At 35.2% G+C, this 20,155-nt stretch overlaps 3 protein-coding genes across 4 annotated transcripts; 2 read left to right on the forward strand and 1 right to left on the reverse strand.

Moving 5' to 3' along the window:
* The first annotated feature begins 2,528 nt into the window (after positions 1-2,528).
* Positions 2,529-4,841, forward strand: LOC145810639 (uncharacterized). Its single transcript, XM_082907540.1, has 3 exons — positions 2,529-2,999; positions 3,680-4,228; positions 4,401-4,841. The coding sequence occupies exons 1-3, from the start codon at positions 2,529-2,531 to the stop codon at positions 4,839-4,841; spliced, it is 1,461 nt and encodes a 486-aa protein (XP_082763666.1).
* A 4,777-nt stretch (positions 4,842-9,618) lies between these two features.
* Positions 9,619-15,308, forward strand: LOC145819892 (putative hexosyltransferase MUCI70). 2 transcript variants are annotated; one of them, XM_082913846.1, is made up of 8 exons: positions 9,619-9,927; positions 10,936-11,056; positions 11,166-11,345; positions 12,495-12,566; positions 12,654-12,853; positions 13,457-13,872; positions 14,245-14,429; positions 14,827-15,308. In XM_082913846.1, the coding sequence occupies exons 2-8, from the start codon at positions 10,975-10,977 to the stop codon at positions 15,198-15,200; spliced, it is 1,509 nt and encodes a 502-aa protein (XP_082769972.1). In that variant the 5' UTR covers positions 9,619-9,927; positions 10,936-10,974; the 3' UTR covers positions 15,201-15,308. The 2 variants fall into 2 exon arrangements, 1 of the variants encoding a protein (XP_082769972.1); XR_014360634.1 differs by having other exon boundaries at positions 9,643-9,927; positions 14,245-14,733.
* Positions 15,309-16,888: 1,580 nt separating this feature from the next.
* Positions 16,889-18,111, reverse strand: LOC145806484 (V-type proton ATPase subunit B 2-like). Its single transcript, XM_082903694.1, has 4 exons — positions 18,015-18,111; positions 17,581-17,634; positions 17,404-17,487; positions 16,889-17,302 (listed from the first exon to the last, which is right to left on the reverse strand). The coding sequence occupies exons 1-4, from the start codon at positions 18,018-18,020 to the stop codon at positions 17,117-17,119; spliced, it is 330 nt and encodes a 109-aa protein (XP_082759820.1). The 5' UTR covers positions 18,021-18,111; the 3' UTR covers positions 16,889-17,116.
* Between the last annotated feature and the right edge of the window lie 2,044 nt (positions 18,112-20,155).

Genomic DNA, 20,155 nt, shown 5'->3' on the forward strand with positions numbered 1-20,155 from the left:
AATCTGATTCCAGGAAACTAAATAGAATGAATAAAGCATATCAATTCTAATAAGACACATGATATGTATGCTCTGATACCAATTGTTAACATAAATTTCAGAACATAAACCTTACACTTTGGATCATTTACCATGTGTATTATCAAGAAATCAAGACAAAATAACATACCTGAATGCATTGATGAACGGTTAAACGGAAGCGTGATTATCAATGAACTATTTGTTATTGATTATGTTATTGCCTTCTAATCCTTTCCCCTTTGGTGCCTTATGTTTCTCCTTTAGAGGATTTAGGAAAAATGGCAGTGTTCTTATTTTTTTCACCTGGGAAGGAATAGAGACCATAACCTTTTAAAGGTTGTAATTGGTTTTCAAAATTGAAAGGTTGTGGAAGTTCAAAATGAATGAAAACCAACTTTAACTATTATTGGTTTTAATTTCTATTTATTGGTTTTCAAAACTGAAAGGTTGTGGAAGTTCAAAAGGAATGAAAACCAACTTTAACCAATATGTTTTAATTTCTATTTCTGCCCCTCATAGAAATAGAAATTATACAACTAGTATCTACACATTAGGTCCATAACACATATACCCTTAAGCCTATTAACTAAATTGAATCACTTAAATTGTAGACTTCTTATAAATGATAACACCACATTTAATTATGTGGTCCCATTGAGACATTATCTAACAGGAAAGTGCCAAAAACGCAAGTATAAAATTACAAATTATGACCTATGAAAAAAAAAAAAGTTTCTTATGTTGGGTAAGGGTATTTTGGTCATTTTAATTTGATTTTGACACTACAAATAAATATTAAATTAAAAAATAAAAAGTCAACTTTTTACCAACTTCCCAAATCACTTTTCAAAAAACTAAAAAATTTGATAAAAAACTAAAAATTAATTTTTTACCAACTTCCCAAAACACCACTAGGTCTCATCCAACCAAACTTCTTCCTCTTCACTATATATTTTGATGTGACTTATTCAAAAAAAAAAAAAATTTATTGGTGAATGATTATTGTGTGTTGACCCAAAATCCAAACAGCGCACTTTCTGAAGAGATTATCGAATTTAACTTACAAAATTCAAGAAAATAGAACAACCAAACAATGATCACTTCTCAAAATTAAATTTTAAAAATTAATTGAAAAAGTGAAACCAAACATGGTAATATAATTATATATAAAAAAAAATTGTGGGACTCATTATATTTTTCCTTAAACTTTGGGTAAGATGCGTATAAATCAATTTTTTTTTTAGTTTTTAATTTCTTTTGAATCACATTACCTATCTACCTTTATATACGTTAAAAAAAAAAATAATTTTTAACATACTTCTCAAACCAACCAAAACTTTTTTTTCTAAAAAGAAAGAAGGGCAGTTCTGAGAGTTTATCCAGAGCGTAAGGGTATAATTGTCATTTCCAGGCTACATTGTCGGCACTCACAGGGGAGCTTCTATCTACACACACCAAACCCCCTCTATACACACACTTAATGATATTTTTTTTGTATTATAATTTTATCCCTAAGTGTAATTACTATTTTAAACATCTACCCAATTCAAAACGTCTCAATGCACGCATCCATCCAGACTTCACGTTGAAGCTCCAAGTTCAGCTTTTTCCATTGAGCTACAAGTGAAAGCACTCATTCACTCATTCGTAGCTTCTTCCAAGTTCGTAACTTGTTCCATTAAGCTCCAAGTTCGTAGCTTCTCAATGCACTGATTCATCATACATTAAGCTAGAAGGGAAAGCATCAACCTTCCTCATTCGTAGCTTCTTCCTCATTCATCATTGTTATGGAGGATTTGTCTTCTGAAAAGCAACAAATAAATGTTTGTGAGAAACATAGCGAAAGAAATGTGAGTTTCTCTTCTTCTTTTTTTCCAGCGTCGTTCGGATAACCAGAGTCGAATTATATTATTTTGTTCGAAAATCTACTACCGAAATAAATATTTATTTTCGGAAGTTGTTGTCCAAAAAAAGTATTTAATTTCGAAAGTTGTTGTCCGAAAAAAGTATTTAATTTCGGAAGTTGTTGTCCGAAATAAGTTAACTTTTACAACATTCAACTTCCGAAATTTTAAAATGAATTCGGACAACTACTTCCGAATGAAGTAAAAAAAAAATATTTCTCATTTTATATTCCAAATTTGCAAATTGCATACCAAATTTACAGTTTCGAATTGCAAATTAATCTTTATAATGCCATTAAAAAATTGTAATGTTGTTCAAAACATGTAGGAATATGTGTCAACTAAAGGAAGTCAAGTTTGCGCGGATTTTGTATTGGATTACACTACTCAATTCACAACTGAACAGGTTCACTCTACAAAATTATAATGATTATGTTTCGAATTGCTCAACAAATATAAATGTTTGATAATATTTATTTGACTTTGTAGGTATTCAAAAGTAAGGATGAATTGCTCAACTAGGTACGTGAAGTTGGAAAGAGAAATGGTTTGGTTATTGTAATCAAAACATCAGACTATGGTGGAGGGAAAAAAACACCCAGGATGTATCTTGCTTGTGAAATAAGCGGCCAATATAAAGCGACAAAGAAGTTAAAACATGATGGCAACAATACATCAAGAATAACCGGTACGAAGAAGTGTGGTTGTCCTTTTGATATGAGGGCTCACAGGTTTACCACACATGATGAATGGACATTGACTATAGTATGCGGGTTGCATAACCATCCACCAGCAGAGCACCTTGAGGGACATTCATATGCGAAGAGGCTATCAAAGGATGAGAAAGCATTGTTAATGGATATGTTAAAAAACATGGTTCGGCCAAAAGAAATCCTAGTAACCTTGAAACAACGAGATACCCTCAATGTAAGCACACTTAAAACCATTTACAATGTACGCCATCGAAACAGGGTGGTACAGAGAACTGGAAGATCACAGATGCAACACTTATTGGGTGAATTGGCCAAGTATAATTACATTGAGCGCCATCGGTCTGAAGGGTCCACGATGACTGTGACAGACTTGTTTTGGGCACATCCTACCAGTTTAGACTTATTTCGATCTTTCCCGCGTATATTAATTATGGATTGAACATATAAAACCAACAGATATCGTCTTTTTCTTCTTGAAATTGTGGGAGTGACATCAACTAAAATGACTTTCTTTGTAGCTTTCGCATACTTACAGTATGAGAGGGTCGATAACTATGTAGGTGTTAGCTACATTGCGTGATGTCATGGATGGTTTTGTTGTGCTAACAATTATTGTTACTGACAGAGAGCTAGCCTTGATGAATGCCATACATAAGATATTCCCGAGTGACAGACATTTATTATGTCATTGGTATATTAGTAAGAATGTATTGACCAAATGCAAGAAAATGTTTGAGACACAGCAGAAATGGAAGAAGTTCAACCATGAGTAGAACTCTTTAGTGTATTCATCTTCTGAAATTCAATGCGATGAACATCTTAAATCATTACTTAAGGAATTCAGTAGTTATCCTGATGCAATCAAATACGTTATGGATACTTGGTTGGTTCCTTACAAGTGGAAATTTGTGACGGCATGGATAGACACGTGTATGCATTGTGGCAATGTTACAACGAACCGGTAAGATTACTTTTGTTCAATATGTTATTAATAAGTGCCATGTACTTGATTTTAATTTGACTTACATTGAATTGAACAAGGCTGAGAGTGCACATGCAAAACTTAAAAGACAATTGGGTTCATGTCAGGTCTTATTTCAGGCATCATTTGAGAAAATACACAGTCTGCTTGAGTTGCAACACACTGATATCAAGGCTTCATTTGAGAAAAGTCTAACTGTTGTGCAACATCAACTTAAACCTTCTCAATTCAGGGAGCTACGGGGTAATGTGTCTATTTCTACATTGGAGTATTTGCTTGTAGAGAGTAAGAGAGCCAATTCCATTAGTATTCACGTGGAAGCTTGTGGATGCGTCCTTCACCACACTTATGGTTTACCTTGTGCCTATGAGATTGCTGACTATATCAGACAATATCGTCCTATACCACTTGCTACCATACACTCACAGTGGAGGCAACTTCATATCTCCATATGCAAGAAAGAAGAGGAAACGGAGATGAGTTGTCATGCACAAGTAGAGTTGTTTGTGAACAAGTTTAATGAAAGTGATAGAACCATGCGGTTAGAGCTTTTGAAGAAGTTGAAAGAGATTGTATATCCGGGAAGCACTTTTTTTGTTGAGCCGGAGGTGAAGCCCAAAACACGTCCTCGGGATCATAAGAAGATTAATGTTTTTACCCGTCGTGACCTGTGTGCATTTGAGTTGGTGCAATCTGGACATGATTCCTTCTCACCTAGGGACACTCAAATCACTACATTAGCTTGTACTCTGGAAACTAAGAAAAAAGTGACCTGTTAAGGGAAATGAGAAGGTGAATGCGAAAGGGAAAGTATACATTACTAGAACAGTGAAACCTGGTGCATATGTTGATGTTTTCCTTTCTGGGTTGAAAACATACATTAAGTTTGTCAAGGATGTAGCTGCAGATGGGAATTGTGGTTTCAGGGCTATAGCTGCTTCAATTGGTCATATAGAAGATGATTGGGCTCAGGTTAGGCGCGATTTGTTGGGTGAGCTGCACACACAGAAAGAGGAATACATTTCACTTTATGGGTCCTACGAAAGGTTTGAAGAATTGACAAGCATATTGTCATACTTTGAAGACAGTCTCGGATACTCACATTGGATGACTATGCCAGATATGGGGCATCTTGTTGCATCGTGCTACAATCTTGTGTTATACCACTTGTCATTACAGCAATGTCTTATCTTACCTCTTAGAACAGTGCTAGTACCTTAACTTGATAGACGTGAGATTGCCATTGGGTTTGTCAACGGAAATCATTTCGTCCAAGTATAACAGAAACTTATCAATTTGTGCATGTACAAGAAGTTATGAGGTATGACCACTAACTCAATTGATATTTGGTGCAGGTTTTGTTGTAGTCAGGTCATCCAGTTCCTCCTATAGCCACTAATTGGCGAAAATACCATCACCCTTGCGCTGTCGACTGGAATGATGCATATGTGCATCGCATTCAACATTTCAAGGACATTATTCATGATAATGTAGCTACTTGAGAGACATTTGATGTTGTTGATGTCGCATGACACGTGTATGCATTTGACAATGTTAGAATTATGGAAGAAATTAATGGATGTGTTTTTGATGTTGATGTTACCATTCTATTGTAATAAGAAAATATCATTTACAAAATCAACGACCATTGTTACCATTCCATTCTAATAATAAAATATTATTACAACAATATCATTTAATAAGAAAATATTAACCACTGTTACCATTACAACAATATCGGCTTACAAAAAACACCACTAAAAATTCATCAACTAACAAATAACATGTCACGAATCAGCTGTATGCCTACGACTATATGTCAATGTCGGAGATGAAAAGTGACCTCCAGTATAACTAGGTCCAGCAGAACTAGGTCCAGCTTTGTCAATGTGTTAACCTTCAAGGACATGCATTATACTCTCGATAGCCTGGTAAAGTCAACGAGGATGTCAAATCCCCTCCTCATAACCAACGTCAATAATAGAATGTGAAATCTGTAGTACACGTGCAATACGCTGCATTTGAAAGGAATATCACATTTTAAGGAACATATTAGAAAATAAAAAGTAAGTTACAAATGCATAAAAGAGGATAATATATTACATCGGCATGTTGGCTGAAATCCTGATGGTCATGGACACGCGGTTCATCAGTGTGCTCAACATAAAGGTGCGTGATATTCTTATATCAATCCATGTAACCCGGTATACATTCCTAAGGTTGACGAACTGGTATGCTCCTCCGTTGCTCAGATAACATGTGGTTATCCTAAGCCTCTCAAATCTTATCCAAGTATCTATACATGACTGTATATCGTGCAGATATGTTGTCTCGAGCACTACGACTGGGAGCTAGCAGTGCATCTGGGATGGTTTGAACCCTGCCATACTGCCTCAGAACTCTATCTGGATGATAGGGTTTGACCGCGTCTAAGCACTTTAAGCATCCACGGTAGAACGTAACCGGGTTACATGGATGCCGGTCTCTGTAACTGTGGTATGGATCCTAAATAACCTGTAAACGTAAAGTGTTTTTAAATTAAAGTATATAAAGGGTAAGATAAATGGAAAGTGTTAAAATTATCTCAGGACGAGTAAACTTACATCAGTCGCTACCAAACTGTCAAGCCCGGCTAGAAAAGATTTCAAATGATCAATGGAGGAACCTGCCTTTCTCCTAGATGCCCAATGTTACACGTGTGGCATGCCTTCATTTTAGCCCATGTTCTGGTGAGGTCGAAATGCTCGGAAGTGCTCATAAATCCATGCCTCCAAAAGAGTCATATAACCACCCATCTGCTTAACCCCGGACCGGCTAGCATACCCCAATTGCCTGTATAAAAATACTAATGCAGCAGCACCCCAGTCATAAGTACGAATGGATCCCAAATCCATTAATAAGCTAAGGTAAACAACAGGAACCTTGCCGCCACTCTTGTCACTGGAAAGTGTACATCCCAACAGAAACAACAAATAAGCTCTAGCAGCGCACTGTATAACCTCATTGGGGTCTGAATCTGTGATACCAACAAACTGACTTCGTAACCACTCAAGCCTGACTGAATTAACACCAGTAGTAGAAATCTCTTCATGTGCTACAAGTTCAGTAATCCCCAAGCCAAAAACTAGTAGTGTAACTCCATGATAATCCGTCACATTTGGTACGCTGACTAATCTGCCTACAATGGGAAGGCTAAGAATATTGCCAACATCATCCAAAGTCAATGTCATCTCACCAATTGTCATGTGAAATGTGTTCGTCTCAGGTTGCCATCTCTCAACAAAACTGGAGGTTAGAAGCTTGTTGACGAACCGATAAGTGCACCGAGCTAATTGTGACAGCCCAGACTGCTCAATAATGGCTTTGAATTTGGTGTTTTTGTCTACTGACCACCATGGCCATGCAAGGATCTTCGAAGAGTGATTATGACACTTTAGGGGCTCTCGTTCCTATAACACAAATGATATCTCATTAGAAACTACCATACAACACACACATACACAAAAAAAAAAAAAAAATCATATACAAATGAATTTCACTTATACTCAGGAATGTTTACCTCCTTGTGCCAAATAGCTGCAACGACATGATTATTGAAACTCCGCAGTATTGATGGATCATTCAGTCCACCTGGAAAAGCATGAGTAAGATACTCTTCCTGAACAGTAAGAGAATCGGGTAAAGAGACGTCATCCATAGCAATGTCAGGCATATCATCACCTTGAACTCATCTTTGGCTTCGACTTCGACTTTGACTGGCACTAGGGATATCATATTCTACCGAAACTGGATCACGATCTCGACCACGACCTCGACCTCGTTCTCGCCCACGCCACCGTCCCCGTTCATGGTCAACATCCAATTCACGACGTCGTCTATTTGAAGCAGTAGGTGGGACACATTGTTGATATTCAAAATCCATATTATCTGCAAAAATTAATATGTTTGATGACTATACAAATGTAAAAAGAATATACAAAAGAAGGGAGAAAAAAAAATGTTCGGAAGTTGAAAACCGAAACAAAAAATTGATTTCGAAAGTTGATTGTTGTCCGAATTTAAAATATTCAAAAGTTGACTGCCGAAATAATAAAAAAAATTCAGAAACCTACTGGATTCCTACTTCCGAACAAATTCCTTAATTTCAGAAAACCAATTTCGAACGATTTGTTTACATTCCTGGGCCTTCGTTTGTTTTCAAAATGATAAAAACAAAACTCTACATTGCAAATTAAATAGGAATGGGGATTGAAAAGTAAACTCACCTAAATACAAAATAAGGATTGAAAATGTGTTGGAATGCTTCAATGGGATGTCTTGATGGATGCAGCTTTGGGGATGAAAGTTGTGTGAAGCTTCTACTATGGGGTAATGTCTTCAACAAGGTAAACTTCAGCTATGGGGTAATGTCTTCAACACGGTAAGCTTCAGGATTGAAGATGTAGCTTCAGTTTCAATGGGTGTATTTGCACCGTTGGGAGAGCTGGGTTTGGGGTCAGGGGTGTGTGTGTGTGTATGAGGGTAGATGTGGAATGAACCGTATGTGCAGTGAGTAAACTAAGAGTGCTGTTATGAGCACTTGGCAAAATTTTTTGGACCCCCCATTTTATAATTTTTTTTTATTACAATTATATCCTAAAGTAAAATTACATTAAAAGACATTATTAAATGGAACACTCACCTATCAATAAGAACTAATACTCTATAATATTGGACACTCACCCCCACCCCCACCCCCACCCCCACCTCCACTTCCAACTCCAACTATATGTATTCCATGTTTGTAAACTCTAAACCTATTACTTTTCATAACCAACTAACATAAACCCTAAATATATTATTTTTCAAATAATCTTAAATCCTGAATGTGTCATCTTCATCACCATCATCAATGCTATTGAACTTGAAAGTTTTGCTTCAAGTATAACGTATACTTCATCACTTATTTCACTGTGTAAAGCAATGGAGGACGATGACAACAATTCTAGTGAGAGCGGTGTTCCATTGATAAGTTTATCTGTCTTGTATTAACATTCTCGGTCGTTTTCAGTAGTTTTTGTTTCGTTCGAGCTATTCAGTACTGGTTTGCTGACTGTTAGAATTATGTTCGGTAATACAGTACTAAACATAATCCTTTCGTTCAATACATAGGTTCCGAACATTAATGCAGATAGTCAGTTATGTAATTTTCTTTGTCAAACTAACTTAGAATGGAAAAGAGTGAATTTGAATGGATTTAAGTTATGTGTTTTGAATGGATTTAATTCATGTTATTTTAAGTTGTGAATTGGAATGGATTCAAGTTACACAGTGATGAACGAATTTTGTTCGGACATACAGTGCTGACATGATCATTATTGTTCGACAAAAAAGTTCTGAACAAAATACATTTTTTCGGCTACACAGTGGTGAACAAATTGTTTTGTGCTACATTCAGAATTCTGATGGCGATTTAGACGATGATTCTGTTTTTCCTTATCTTGCAAATGGTTATGCAAATCCCGTAGAAATTGGAGTATCTTTGATCGATCTCAGCGATGACGAAGATACAAAAAGTAACGAAGAAGATGATGATAAGAGAATGAGAGAGGTTACTGATTCGGCGATACAGAGAGCGTTCAGAGAAGATGAGAGTCGTCGGAATGCTCTGTTGATGGTTGAGATGGCGATGAGAGTGATGGAGGGTTGGGGTCCAAGAATTCTATACTAGACCAAAGCTCCAAACTCTGAAGATTGAGTGAGTCAGGGAAGGAGAGGGATGAAAAATTAGGCGGGTGTGCATTTCATTGTGAAAAATATTATGAATATGGGTAGATTTGGTAATAAGTGGGGTGTCCAAAAAAATATTATTAAAATTTAGAGTTTAGGGTTGGGGTCTAAAGAAATGAGGGGTTTAAAGAATTTTGATAGGTACTAATAGTAGCACTCTAAACTAATTAGGAATTAATTTTTTGGCGTGTGTAGTGAGAAAGATGTGCAATGGGTGTATTTGATGTTTGTAAATAGATGCTCCCCACTCACAGCGATGTCCACGACGTCGTTTCAACCGTGAAAACCACATTTTGGTTTCTTGGAATTGGACTGTTCGCTTTCGTTTACCTGTCTTCCACTTTCTCTCTCAATCATCAGATTCAAGAACAGATTGCTTCAAATTCTCATTCTTATATATATTAATTGATACATTATCATGTATATATACATATATGCGTGTAATTTTTCGTGTATGTGTTTCTGTGTCGATTATAGGCTGTTGCTTTCTTGTTTGAGAACGGAGCTGAATTGAATTCCACAAATCACCGTTTGTCAGGTACGAGATCTGTATATGTTTTCTCTTTCAGATTATCTCTTCATTTTTTTTTTCCCTCTGTTTGTTTGTTTGCAGCTTAATTCGCGTTGTGTGTTTGGTTCTGTAATTTAACAATTTCAAAGAAATTGAAACTTAAAAACTGATTACGATTACAATTTGATGGATCTGTGTTGAATTTTTTTGTTGTGGAAATTCGTTGCATTTGAAGACGCCATTGATGCAACGGGCACCAAAATGTTTTACTTACGCATAGTTTGTTTGCGCGAAAAACATTTTCTAATGGAAAATATTTTCACCAGAAAGCTTTTTCTAGATATGTTTGGTGGTGGTGGGATGAAGGTGAAGGGTGGCGGTGGCGGTGATGGCAACGTTGATGGTGGCCGTGGTGATAGGCTGTGTGGTGGTGGAGGTGAGAGTGGCGGTGGTAATGTGGTTGGTAAGATTTTTGTTTTGTTTCCAACTCTTTAAGAGTGGAAAATATTTCTCTCCTAAATGGTCTTGGTCTTATTTTTGGTTGACTATGAAAAATGTTTTCCGTTAACTTTCGTTTTCTATTGTACTAAATGCCATAAAATATGAAAAGACAAAAAAAATCTGCCCAAACAAACGGAGCGTTACTCTCCAAAGTTTTACATAGTATTCATTGTCAAAATGTGAAACAAATGGGTTAATATCATTGCTTCACACGGGTGGTGGTTTGTTTGTAGTATTCTTATTCCTGAGATTTCATTGCACTTGCCGTGCCTTTGCACACTTTATAGTGTATATATATATGTATAATACATTTAAACACTTTGCAAGAAAGTTTGCAGAGTTTCTAAATGTAAGCCATCACTGAACTACTTGGTAATTTGTATGTTTCAATAGATTGTAAGGACTGTATTGTCTGATCTTGTTAATACTATATTTTAATTGCTTTTTAAAGACATTTTTATTTCAAGAAAGATTGAACCTTGTTTGATTTCATATTGAAAAAATGATCATTGTTTGATTTCTTTCCTTTTGTAGGATTTCGTTTGTTATTATGAGTAGCCAAAGTCATTGAATATGGATAGAGACTTCCAACGCTCCGTTTCTTTACGGGCAAGCCGGAGATCAGAACATCATAATCAACACCGGCAAACTAAAGGCAAGTCATTTATACACACACAATATGTTTGTATATTATATATATAGATATTTCCTGGATCTATGAAGGGCACAAAATGTGGGTAAAATTTTGTGGGTGGTGGATGCAGATGCTGAAGGTGGGTTCTTTTCTCCAGTGAAGTTGTCCCAAGATTACCCATTGAAGATTCTTTGGAAGAAGGCTTTTATTCGTTTGGTTCTTGTGGGGGGCATCTTGTGGATGCTGCTCATTCTCATTGTACTATTGTTTCATGTTTGGTCTTGCCAATCTTCCCTAGCTTTCTTTTCAGGTATTTTAGAGATATCAGTACGTCTCTATTTCAAAGAATTGTAATTATTTCTTGTTACTCCCTCCGCCCCAAAATATTAGTCCCTTATTCTATTTTTCACTATCTCAAAATATTAGTCTTTTTTCAAAAATCAATAACTAAAATAAAATGAATTTCCTTTTTTACCTTTCTTTTAAATTCATTAGCATTATTTGACGTGTAATACTTGTACTACGAAGGGGCAGTTTTGGAAAGTTAATATTTTTGAAATGTAATAATTGTACTACAAAAAAAAGTTAAATTCCCCAAAAGGGGCTAATATTTTGGGACGGAGGGGTAATATTAATTGAATATAAGTTTTCAATTTATACTTTCTTGTCTTCATATTATGATATGGAAACCGTTCAAAGGAAGTTTTTGCAGGATGTAAATGATAGAATATTTAGCATAATATTTTAACTGACATTAACATCTGAGGTCAATCTCTTAAGTTGGTTCCGTGCTTTCATTATGAAGGCAAATAATTAAGCAGACATATCGAAGAAAACTTTTATAAATGATCGTCATTATTATGTGCACTAGTAGGAAAATTTGCTAGAAGAAGCAGCTGCCCATTTTGATTCTATGGTAATATGGTGCACATGCAATTACTGCCTTATTGCGGACTTTGGCTGCTCTTTCAGTAGAAGGTTTGAGAAGCATTTGTTTGTGGCATCTATGAAATTAACAGTCCTGAACGTGGGACTGACTCAATCCTTCTTCAAAACATTTAATATTTAGGGTAAATTACCTGGCAGTTGGCAAAAATATACTTGGCCACATTAGTGTTAGATGGCCCATACAAAGCCTCTCTTTGGAAGGTCACTTTTTCTTCTTGGTTGGTGTTATTGGGAAGGAGCATTATGAAAGATTTTTTAGTGTTTGGAATTGAACTTATAAAGTTAAGGAAGTGCTGCAAAGAAAGTTATTTCTTTTTCAGTTCCTGTTGTCATGGCTTCATTTTTTTCTAGTTCTTAAAAGTTTTTGTATGAATTAGGAGATTGGGCTATGCATGCTAGATGCAAAATTGAAAATTCACATGCAATTCAAATTTTCTACCCCAAATTCACATATTTTTCTATTTTATTTGTTTGAAATGATGGTTCTATAATTTTTCTGTTTCATTTGCAGCTATTTGTAACAGAGACAGCAAGGTATTTGTAATGTTAGACACAATGGGACTTGTACCAAAACCAACACACCGTAAGATCACAGCAATGTCTGTTGTTTGAATTTTTCATCTCAATGTAAAGATGACGAGTGATATTGTTTGTGCTGGCATACAATTAGGTTGTCCTATTCCCGTCGTGGATGACCCAGACAAAATAATTATGCCGAAGAGAAGAACTCCTGACAAAGTTGTTCAACATTTATCATATATTTTGGAGGATGAGGTAGAAAATAATGGATCTCAGTCACCTCCACTATTTGGAGGGCATCAAAGCTGGTTGCAAAGAGAGGAGAGTTTTAAACTAAAATCAATCATGAAGGTGAATATTTACCCCAATTTACAGTTCAATTCTTCTTAATTTATTTTTGTTTATTTTCTTGACCAAATCTCCATATCATTTGGTCAAGTAAGTATTTTTGGAACAAAAGGATTATTTGTCATTCTTAATGCAAAGCTAAGCCAAATGTTATGAGCATATTGCATTAAATGAACAGATGTTCTGCGTTTTGGATATATGTGTTATGTTTAAAGGCCCATTGATAAATGAAAAACCTGCAATCTAGATAAATGAAAAACCTTGGAGGCAATTTGCAGTCAACTAAAATATTATGGTACTATTGCTTATTATGTGCTTTGTTCTTTAAATGTGTATGTATAATGTTAGCTGAGTTTGATGATGGCTTCTAAACAAAATGGCAAAAAATGAGAGATAAGTAGATCTGCACATGATTCAACCATAACTTTTTGTGAGTGAATTATTGTAAATAAATATACACCGTCGCTTCTGCCTTCTCTTCTAAACTTATATCAGCTTTTAATTGTTTACTGTGTAATCTATTTTTATGAGAACACAGTGTCACTCTTGCCTTCCTTTCTGAATATGTATCAGATTTTACTTGTTTCTTGTGTTTTCTATCTTTAGGTGCACTGTGGTTTCATTCAAGGTGGCGGTGCAGAGATGGCTCCAAAAGACGTCAAATATGTGGAGAAGTGTAGGTTTGTGGTTGCATCTGGCATTTTTGATGGATATGATGTGCCTCATCAGCCTTCCAATGTCAGCTCACGATCTCAACAGCTCTTCTGTTTTCTTATGGTGGTGGATGAAATATCCTTTGATTTCATCAAGAAGAATGTTACTGTCAGAGAGGACAATGATGGGGGACAATGGGTTGGTATTTGGCGTATTATTCTGCTGAAACATCAACCTTATGATGAACCCAGGAGGAATGGAAAAGTTCCCAAAATATTAACCCACAGATTATTTCCTCAAGCACAGTACAGCATATGGATTGATGGTAAAATGGAGCTAATAGTCGATCCATTGCTTATGCTAGAAAGGTCTGGTCTTCTATTCTTGTTTAATGTGGACAAATCTGTATTTGTAATGTTTCATATTCAATCAAGCTTTAAGTTAAACACAAGACTAAAGTGTCGATGCATTGATTGCATAAATGTCAATGTGCGCGTAATGGTGTGCACTTTGTGCGTTAATGCATAGTGCATCTCTATTGGCATATGTAAAGCGAATTATTGGAACAAAACATATGCATGTAATTGGATGAAGAGTATGCTTATGCCCTTAAAAGTTTTGATATCTTAGTCTATTGTTCAAAACTGCAATAATGCTGTGACTTTTGAGATGATCTAATCAAGTTAACCTTTAACTAATGGGGCCTCTTGATTAAGACAAATTTTGTCATGATTTCGCAGATACTTGTGGCGCGGAAAGCACACATTTGCCATTGCTCAGCGCAAGCACCATCACAGTATATATGAGGAGGCTGATGCAAACAAACGGAGGAAGCGATATGCTCGACCTCTGATTGATCTTCACATGAAAATATACCGTTATGAAGGGATGAAGCCATGGAGTCCAAAGAAAAAAACCGTCAGTGGTAAGAAAGAAATCCCAGCGTATTTTAGTTCAATTGTTGTTGTTGTTGTTGTTCTTCTTTTTTTTTTCTTTTTTTTGGGTTTTAAGCAAAGCCACAAGGGAGGTGAAGGTCAGAAATGTTATCACTTGTGGATCACCTCAAAATAAATGCCCATGGATCTCTGCTGAGATATGGGCTTTGCGGTATTTTTTTTTTGGAGGAAAAAGAAGGAATAATCTTCTCAAAGTCATGAGGCACACTGTACATAATGAATGCTCTTGACTAATCACTTTAATTTCCGTTAGAAGTACCATACAACATAATGGTAAATTCAGAACTCGTTTTATTATTCTAGTATTCTGCTCATATTTGTGCTATATTGACAGTTTTGTTTTGTTTTTTTGGTGGTAAAATGCAGATGTGCCAGAGGGAGCCATAATTATACGTGAACATACAGCGCTGAATGATTTATTTAGCTGCTTGTGGTTCAACGAGGTCAACCTCTTTACACCGAGAGATCAGTTAAGCTTTGGCTACGTCGTTTACAGGTTAGGGCACCCGTTCAAATTCTTTATGTTTCCAAACTGCGAGTACAACTCGATCTTTGTGTTGCACCCTCACACTCGCGAGCATTCTTCCAAAATCGAATGGGTGAAATCCTTGGATGAGTTTAAGGGAAAGAATAGTGGTTTGAAAGAGAGTAGGGGAGGGTTAGGGTTGTGGACTCCTTATCCTGGGAACCTTGATTCAGTTGTACTGCCACATGTAACAAGAACATCAAAAGCAGGATGAGTTAATTTTGTTTTTTCTTTCAATTTTTTTTATTTTTATTTTTCATTCTTAGTTACAAACTTTATTAAAAAATAAAAATAAAAAATCCTGGTTTATTTGGAAGATTAATTAGGCCCTATAAGGATCTTTGTATAATATTTTGAAGGAAAAGTTTGGGTCAATGTTTCTTTTTCAAGTTGCAATTTCATGTTCCAAAATTGTTGTTTACTGCATCATGTTTAAATGGCAATGAGAGAGTTCACTTCTGATGTCCCTTGAAATGATATTTATCTGTGAATTGTAACACAATAATCTGTTTGGATCACTGAAATCTATGGATGCTGATGAATTCATTGAAAGTTGATCATTTTCTGTGACAATAAAAAAAATATAATTTTGGATCTTGTGATTGTTAAAGGCTTTTTTGCGTACAACAGGTTACAAGTCTTGGGCAGATGGTATTCAAGCATAATTTGTTTATGTTCTGAGCTGATTTTAAGCAATCTATCATGACCCAAGCTTGAGTAGCTTGGCTCTTTATAATGCATCAAATAGAGTTAAGCCAAGTTATACCTTGTTTAAGTTTAAGTTTGGTTTAAAAACTTAATTCAACCGAACTTTTAACGGGACAAATTTGACTAGTTTAATTCGTTTAACAGTTCTATTTGCGTTCTGAGAAAGAAAAAAAAACCAGTTCTACTTGCAATTTAATAGTTTTGATGTTATTTACATGCTAATTTTGTCTGTCCTTTCATGGATTTATGATACCCTCTGCCATGGAAAATAAATCCCAAAAAACAAACATGTTCAAACATATTCCAATTTGGTAAGGTTCCAATCGCATGTTGAAAAAAAAATTTATGATGACATGAACTTCACTTTTTAAAATTGCATTTTGAACATGTTATTTCAATGTGAAATTATATGTTGAAAATGTAATTTTAATTTTAAAATCGCATTTTCAAAATTAGATTTTAAAAAACATGTTAGTTTCTCAAATAGTTTGAAAAGTAAGTCAATTTTCTAAATTGTTTTCTTTTTTAGAAAAAAAAAAAAAAAACACTCAAGGTTCCACAGGTTAAAATGCAAAATATAAAAACAATTCTTCCCCCGAGAGGTACTTATACCTACTTTTTCTGGGTATTAAAAATGTACATAGTTTGAAAACAGTTATTTGGTTCGATTTTTTTGTAAATAAAAAGCTAATTAATCAAAAAAACATAACAATCCTCTCCCAACTGGCCAATTAATAATTTTTTTTACAGATTATTCAAAGCAAATTTATCTAATAAGCTATACCTAAAAACTATATTAAACAATCAAACATGAATTTAAAAATATAAATATAAATACATAAAAAGTATAAACAGCACCCATAAGATGCACCAAACAGGGCTTAACAGTGCTGACAGGATTTGCCCATCGCCAACATCCCCCACCTGTAAGGTTTCCCAATGAGCATAGGACTGTCCAGACGTTCATTCCATCTCAATCAAGAATCAAATGCATTTCAACATGTAAACAGAACAAGCCACAAACCATGAAAGCATAATAATAATAATAAAAAATAGTAAATAAAATCCCAAAAATAAGATATACATACTTCTCAAATGAGATGTAAAAATAAAGATCATAAAAATAAGGGCTTATCAAATTCTAGCAGCCTATTTGTTCCCGAAACACACATGTAAAATCCAAACCATCTCATATATCTGGATAACGCAAATTTAATTAATAAGAAAAATAGAGATTACACGATCGGTGAAAGAATATTGCAGTCTTTTAACTTGATAAGCACACATTATTACTTGGGACCTGATGGAGGAGAGAGATGCAAGACAATAAGGAAAACTACGGTGAAAAATCAATCTCCTACAACTCATGCCAAAGCAACTGAACAAGAAACTGGCCTATATGAGCTCATTTCCTTTACTCCATCAATTACTTGCATCCCGACTATAGAACTGATCAAGGGTCTTTGCTGGGATACGATGGAGAAGCTCACGTGGGAATATGCGGAGCAGAGTCCATGCCAGGTCAAGCGATTGGAAGACGTTGCGGGTATCGTAGGCTCCTTGAGCAACGAATTTCCTCTCAAATTTGTCTAAGAACTCCAGATATAGCTGTTTTATTCATGAAGATTTAACAATGTTAAATTTTTAACAAGAATGATAAACAATTCTTATAATTAAAAACAACATGGTAATTATGCCAAGTGACAGACCAGATCCTCGGATGAGAGTGCTTCTTCTCCAACCACGGCTTTCATTGCCTGGACATCTTTCCCAATGGCATAATTTGCATATAACTGAAAGTGAAAAATGATAAGTATATGAATGGAAGAAAAGAAAAAAATGGCTTCAGTCAGTGAACTAGATTTTATACAACTACAGCAACAAACCTGATTGGACACATCAGAATGATCCCTCCGAGTCATGCCCTCACCAATGGCGCTCTGCAATGATAACAAAAATAAAATTTAAGGCAACCCCTCAATTATACTAATGCTTTTATTTGCTCATTCAGGTGTAAGCCTCGAGCATGCCAAGCAGCACTACACTACCTTTTCTGCATGTTATCTTCTCATCCATTTGGTTTATTTTATAATCTGTGCTTTAATTAAAGTGCTTATTATATTAAGAGTTAAAGGCTTAAAATTATATCTTTTGATAGTTCCATCCCTTAATAAACTCTAACAGAGGAGGCCTGTGTAATTTCAGAGACCACAAGGGTGCTTTACTTTTTTTCAACATTCCATAGAGATGGTCAGTGTAATTTTCTCATACAACTACTAACAGTAATAACAATGATAAAATAACAGAGTTATATACTTACCTTCATTAGCCGAGACAAGGATGGAAGTACATTGATTGGTGGGTAAATCTGCCCAGTTCAAAAAGAAGGCAACTTTTAGTTTAAAAATTTATAAGCTAATCCCTGTCAATATATCATTAATAAGAATCAGAGGCAAGCTTTCTCGATGGATTTTGGTAAGTTCTATAATTTGGAAAAAAACCATCTCAATGTTAAAGTTCATTTCTTCCATGTTATGAGATTTTTGGTGAAACGTTCCTTTTGGCCTTTTTATTAGGGTAAAGCATAACCCAATCAATTTTCTTTCAAAAAATCCGTGAGTAGGAAATGCCTACCTTAATAAGGGCATTTTATAATTTCTATTTTTTTTATCACAATATTGCTCTTCTATATATACGTATCATACATTTGAAATATTTGAAATCTGAGCTGAAGATCTCGCATGAACGAAATCAGGAATGAAATCGATGAAGACGACCTCCAAATCTAAAGATCTCGCAGCCAAAGATCTCTCACTTGGTCAACAATAGACGATCTCGTCGCCGACGATCAACACTCTCAATCAAACGAGAGTTTCATTGAGATTTGTGATTGTTGATCGAGTTTTAGAAGTTTTTTTTCTCAATTAAATATGTTGATTTGTTGATTAATTTGTTTTTTTTTTTTTTTTGGATTTATTTTTGTTGCTTCTGATCTGATTTCATTTGATAGAACCAGAGGCTCTATTGCTCTGTTTTTTATTTCAGATAATGAGAGTAAAGTTTTACTCTGGTTCTATTGCTTTGTTTTTTATTTCAGATAATGAGAGTAAAATTTTACTCTGGTTCTATTGCTCTTTTTTTTGTTTGAGAGAATTAGAGTAAAATTTTACTCTGGCGTTAGAATGACAGTAAAATTTTACTGTCAAGAGGTGGTCATTGCCAAACACTTCAGCCACCACAAATACTGTCTCTGCTTTTTTTACTTTTGTGCAGAGCAACATTTTACTTTTAGATTCAGAGTCTAATATTTTACTCTTTTTTCAGAGTAAAATTTTACTTTTATACAGAATAAAATTTTATTTTTTTTGCAGAGTCTAACATTTTACTAGTTTTTTAGAGTAAAATTTTACTTTTATACAAAGTAAAATTTTACTTTTAATTTCAGAGTGTAATATTTTACTTTTAAATTCATGGTATAACATTTTACTCTTAGGTTCAGAGTGTAACATTTTATTCTTATTTTAGAGTAAAATTTTACTTTTATGCAAAGTAAAATTTTACTTTTGCATTCATGTCTTAGGTTATGTTGGTGACACACTGTATGAGTTGTCAATCTTTGGCAAACCTAATAGTAAAAATTAACTCTAAAATATAGTACAATGTTACACTAAACCACAATAAAATTTTATCAATACAAATTGACTTTTGGACTTGTGGTGTTAGTAAAATTTTATTTTGATAGTGATAGTAAAAATTTACTTTGATTGATAGTAAATTTTTACTGTTAATTGTTTCATATTTCCCGACTTATATGGAAGGACATTTCAGTCAATTCATGATATTTTTTTAATTGAGGGACTTTTGGTATCATTGTTTAATTTCGTGGGGGAGCTTCTATTTACATACCATAGTTTGCCTCAATACACACCGTTTCTAGTTCACAACTCCACACCATCTTCATTTTCTTATTATTTTCTCAATTTACACCCTTTATTCCCAAAATACCCTAACCTTACCTACCCATAACCCAGCCACCACCAGATCCAGCGACCCATCCTTGTCCCCATCCACCCTCCACAACCCATCCCAACTGCTACCGTCCCTCCTCCAGACTCCTTCAACCCTTCCTTGCCTCAACTCCGCCCCACTCCGACACCTCCACAACCACATCTCGCCATTACCGCAGCCTTAGTGACCGCCACCCCTAATCCTTGCGATTGACTAAGATCGACGAATGATCAATCAAATAGAGAGAGAAAGCGAGCAAGCGAAAAAGAGAAGAAGATGTCGCGATGAGAGAGGTTTGCCAAAGGAGACGCTTGAGAGTTGTTGCAGAGGGAAGATGGTACCAGAGGTAGAGGGCAGCGGGGGAGGCGGTGGAAGTGGGGTAGATGGCAACTGACGGTTGTAGGAATGGTATTATTGGAAGTGAGAGGTGGCAATCGGTGCTGGTGGAGTTGG

This window comes from Camellia sinensis, chromosome 2 (assembly GCF_055761805.1).
Source record: "Camellia sinensis isolate YWXY chromosome 2, ASM5576180v1, whole genome shotgun sequence".
Classification (NCBI taxonomy): domain Eukaryota; kingdom Viridiplantae; phylum Streptophyta; class Magnoliopsida; order Ericales; family Theaceae; genus Camellia; species Camellia sinensis.

Bases quoted from the DNA above. Each gene is read 5' to 3' on its own strand.
- LOC145810639 (XM_082907540.1), top strand. From the start codon at position 2,529: ATGTATCTTGCTTGTGAAATAAGCGGCCAATATAAAGCGACAAAGAAG. The intron at 3,000-3,679 runs GTGACAGACTTG...GAATTGAACAAG, and splicing joins CTGAAGGGTCCACGATGACT to GCTGAGAGTGCACATGCAAA. The intron at 4,229-4,400 runs GTGAAGCCCAAA...TGACCTGTTAAG, and splicing joins CTTTTTTTGTTGAGCCGGAG to GGAAATGAGAAGGTGAATGC.
- LOC145819892 (XM_082913846.1), top strand. From the start codon at position 10,975: ATGGATAGAGACTTCCAACGCTCCGTTTCTTTACGGGCAAGCCGGAGA. The intron at 11,346-12,494 runs GTATTTTAGAGA...TTTCATTTGCAG, and splicing joins TTCCCTAGCTTTCTTTTCAG to CTATTTGTAACAGAGACAGC. The intron at 12,567-12,653 runs GTAAGATCACAG...GCATACAATTAG, and splicing joins TGTACCAAAACCAACACACC to GTTGTCCTATTCCCGTCGTG.
- LOC145806484 (XM_082903694.1), bottom strand. The intron at 17,488-17,580 runs GTTTGTTGCTGT...TTTCACTTTCAG, and splicing joins ATTCTGATGTGTCCAATCAG to TTATATGCAAATTATGCCAT. The intron at 17,303-17,403 runs GTCTGTCACTTG...TGAATAAAACAG, and splicing joins CACTCTCATCCGAGGATCTG to CTATATCTGGAGTTCTTAGA.